The sequence below is a fragment of the Gossypium arboreum genome, chromosome 10, assembly GCF_025698485.1.
Source record: "Gossypium arboreum isolate Shixiya-1 chromosome 10, ASM2569848v2, whole genome shotgun sequence".
In the NCBI taxonomy this organism is placed as follows: domain Eukaryota; kingdom Viridiplantae; phylum Streptophyta; class Magnoliopsida; order Malvales; family Malvaceae; genus Gossypium; species Gossypium arboreum.
In genome coordinates this window covers 83,811,117-83,815,396 of record NC_069079.1, presented here as the reverse complement: position 1 = coordinate 83,815,396, position 4,280 = coordinate 83,811,117, and the positions used below count along the sequence as shown (strand labels likewise).

General features: G+C 41.7%; 1 protein-coding gene across 1 annotated transcript; it reads right to left on the bottom strand.

The window, feature by feature from the left end:
* Positions 1–741: 741 nt before the first annotated feature.
* Positions 742–1,126, bottom strand: LOC108462067 (uncharacterized). Its single transcript, XM_017762065.1, has 2 exons — positions 1,117–1,126; positions 742–1,043 (listed from the first exon to the last, which is right to left on the bottom strand). The coding sequence occupies exons 1-2, from the start codon at positions 1,124–1,126 to the stop codon at positions 742–744; spliced, it is 312 nt and encodes a 103-aa protein (XP_017617554.1).
* Between the last annotated feature and the right edge of the window lie 3,154 nt (positions 1,127–4,280).

Below are 4,280 nucleotides of genomic sequence, written 5' to 3'. Positions count from 1 at the left end.
AGGACAAAAATCGGTGGACTAGAGCCTTGGGAAAAGAGTAGAATCTAACTCACCGAATACCAAAAGAGTACTCGCGACAAAAACCCGTAATGCCTGACTTTAAAAACGAAGACGAAAAGACCAAAAGAAATGCCAAAACCTGAAATGCAAAGCAAGTGGGCTCTCAAAAAACTCCAAAGTCGAATTCCTATCGTCAAATTACCTATTCGGCCACAACTCTTCCCCTTTCAAATCCCACGAAATCCTCCCCAAATCACTCCCCCACTCCTTGATCCATTCCCCCAACTACTCCTCAAATTTCTCCTCTAATCCCTTTCTTGACCAATTAAAACTCTCACAATCGTCCAACCAATAGAGTTCCAATGCCTTACAACCACCCACACGGTAGTTTGAGACACTCTTTGTGTGTAGTAGGACTTGAACTCCAGTCCCTTAACATCAGTATCACGCTATTTACCACTAGACTAACTAGCTTCTTATGTCAAGCCACCCTCTCATTAATTTAAGAAGCCTACTATCATAAGAAAAGGATTATTCAATTAGCAGCAAAATTTTGTTCAAGCCAGAGCTTGAACCCATGCCTTCTTAGACACTCCCAGAGCACTAAACCACTAAGGTAGACATACATCCATATTATAGACATACAAAATAAATTTTAATAAAGACTTCGGGATTTTGAAAAATTGGGGCATTATAATTCTACCCTCCTTAAACAAAATTTCGGCCTCGAAATTTACCTGGTCAGAATAGGTGAAAGTCCTGCTGTCGCATCGTCTCCTCGGGTTCCCACGTAGCCTCTTCAGAACTGTGGTTCTGCCAAAGTACTTTTACCAATGGAATCGATTTCCTCCTCAAGACATTTACCTCTCGATCCAAAATTTGGACTAGTTCCTCCTCAAAAGTCAGGTCTGGCCTAACTTCAATCTCCTCAACCGGTACCACATGTGTAGGATTAGAGCGGTAGCGTCTTAGCATGGAGACGTGGAACACATCGTGAATCCACTCTAACTCTGAAGGTAATTCCAACTGATTGGCAACTAGTCCTACACGTCACAATATGCGGTAAGACCCAATAAACCTTGGGCTCAACTTGCCCTTACGCCCAAATATCAATACCTTCTTCCATGGTGAAACTTCAGAAAGACAAAATCTCCTACAGAATACTCAATTTCCTTAAATTTCTGATCCACATATGACTTCTGTCTATCTGATGCTGCTTCAGTCTATCTCGAATTAATCTAACCTTATCCTCGGTATCAGATACTAGCTCAAGGCCCAGAACACGCCGCTTACCCAACTCAGTCCAACACAAAGGAGTGCGACATCTACGACCATATAATGCTTCATAAGGTGCCATTTGTATGCTAGACTGGTAGCTATTGTTATACGCAAATTTTTCCAATGGCAAATAATCCTCCCAACTTCCTCGGAAGTCAATCACGTAACTCCTTAACATATCCTCTACTATCTAAATCACCCTCTCTAACTGTCCATTTGTCTGAGGATGGAGTGCGGTACTGAAGTCCAATCGTGCACCCAGAGCTTCATGTAACTTCTTCCAGAACTGAGAAGTGAAACGAGGATCTCTATTGGATATTATGAAAATTGCTACCCCATGCAGTCTCATTATCTCAGATACATACAACTTAGCTAGTTTCTGCAATGAGTAATATGTGCGGACTAGTATGAAATGAGCGATTTTGGTCAACCGATCCACTATAACCCACACCAAATCTTTCTTAGAAGGCATTAGGGGTAACCCACTCATAAAATCCATAGTTACTCTTTCCCATTGCCACATCGGAATCTTAACCGGCTGAAGCAAACCAGAAGGCAACTGATGTTCTGCTTTAACCTGTTGACAAGCCAAACACTTCCCCATAAAGTCGATAATCTAACGCTTAAGTCCTGGCTACCAATATACCTCACAGAGATCTTTGTACATCTTATTTCCACCTGGGTGCATAGCATAAGGGCTACTATGCACCTTTCGCAGTAGAGTCTGCCTCAAATCAATATCCTTAGGCACACACATTCTACCTCTGAAACAGAGTACCCCTTCACTATTCAGCCCAAAATCCACTGTTTTTCCATCCTCAATCGACCGAAACCGAAGACCCAATGACTCATCTTCCAATTGTTTACTCTTAATCTATTCCATCCATATTGGTTTAACTTGGAGCTCAGCCAACAAGCTACCATCATCAAGTAAGCTAAGATGAGCAACATTGCTCTCAGATTAGTCATAGCCCTACAACTTAGTGCATAGACCACCACATTGACCTTACCAGGGTGGTATTCAATCAAACAATCATAATCCTTAAGCAGCTTAATCCACCTACGTTGCTGAAGATTTAACTCCTTCTAAGTGAGGAGATACTTGAGGCTCTTGTGATCTGTGTAAATGATACACTTCTCACTATACAAGTAATGCCTCCAGATTTTCAATACGAAAACCACTACGGCCAACTCCAAGACATGTGTTGCTTAATTCACCTCATGAATCTTAAGCTGGTGAGACGCATATGCTACCACCTTGCCATCTTGTATTAACACACACCCCAAGCCAACATGTGAAGCATCATTGTAGATAGTAAATTATTTCCCAGACAACGGCTGAATCAAGATAGGGGCCTCAATCAAAACTTTCTTAAGCTTCTCAAAGCTCTCATGCTTCTCAGCACTCCAGTTAAAAGGAACACCCTTACAGAGAAGCTTAGTTAAAGGTGCGGCAATCAATAAAAACCTTTTTACAAATCTTTGATAGTACCCAGCTAGTCCCAGAAAACTATGAATTTTTGGCACCGCCCTAGGCTGCTTCCAATTCAACACAACCCAAATTTTTCGAGGATAAACCTTAATCCCCTCAACATATACTACATGGCCAAAAAATGTTACCTCACGTAACCATAATTCACACTTGCTGAACTTGGAATACAGTTGGTTTTTTCTCAAGATCTGTAAAACCACTCGAAGGTGTTCATCATGCTCAAACTCATTCTTTGAATACACCATAATATCATCAATGAACACTACTACGAACTGGTCCAAATAAGGTTGAAACACACGGTTCATCAAATCCATAGAAGTCACTGGTGCATTCGTCAGTCCAAAAGGCATTACCAGGAACTCGTAATGACCATAACGAGTCCAAAATGCTGTCTTGTGCACATCGATATCTTTAACTCTCAATTGGTGGTACCCCAATCGGAGATCTATTTTAGAAAAAACTGATGCTCCTTGTAGTCGGTCGAACAAATCATTAATCTTCGGTAAAGGATATTTATTCTTAATAGTCAGCTTATTCAGTTGTCTGTAGTCGATGTACATACGCATGGATCCATCCTTCTTTTTAAAAAAAAAACTAGAGCTCCCCACAGAGACACACTCAGCCAGATAAACCCACGGTCCAGTAGTTCTTGAATTTGGGCCTTAAGCTCCACAAGCTCTTTCAGTGCCATTCTATAAGGAGCTCAATCTCGAATTCCACTTCACGTTCTGGAGGTAACCCCAGTAACTCTTCAGGAAAGACGTTCGAAAATTCTTTAACAGTCCTGATATCCTTTATCGAAGAGTCCCCAACATCCGAAACACTAACGTAGGCCAAGAACACCTCACAAGCCTTGCGAAACAACTTCTCGGCCCTAAGTACAGAGATTACATTACCCAAATTGTTTCGTCATTCCTCAATCACCACTATCTCCTCATCAGCTTTAGTTATCAGAACAATTCACTTAGTGGCACAATCCAAGGTTACCCGATGTTTAACTAACCAATCCATGCCCAATATTAGGTCAAATTCTCTGAAAGGCAGCTCCATAAGATTGGCCAGAAAGATAACTCCTTGTATCTTCAAAGGAACATCTCAAAATACCTTATCTATCCTAACGGACTGTCCCAACAAACTTAAAATAGTAATCTTACTCATAGTGTTTTCAACCACAATACTCAACATCCTAGACACCGAGCATGCTATATACGAATGTGTAGATCCAACATCAACCAATGCAGTATAAAGTTTACTATGAATAAAGAATGTACCAGTAATAACATTTGGAGCGTCTCCATCCTCTCGATGACGTGAAGCATAAACCAGTGCCAACTGCCTCACCTCATTATGACTAGCACCTCTGCTCGGTGCTCTACGACCACGACCCATACCATTTCCACCCTTAACTAAACCTCTGCCTCTCGGTGGCTGCTGACCACCCTACTGAACACTACCAAAACTAGTAGCTTGCACCTGCTCGGGCCTTCGTGGACAATCCTTGACACGGTGC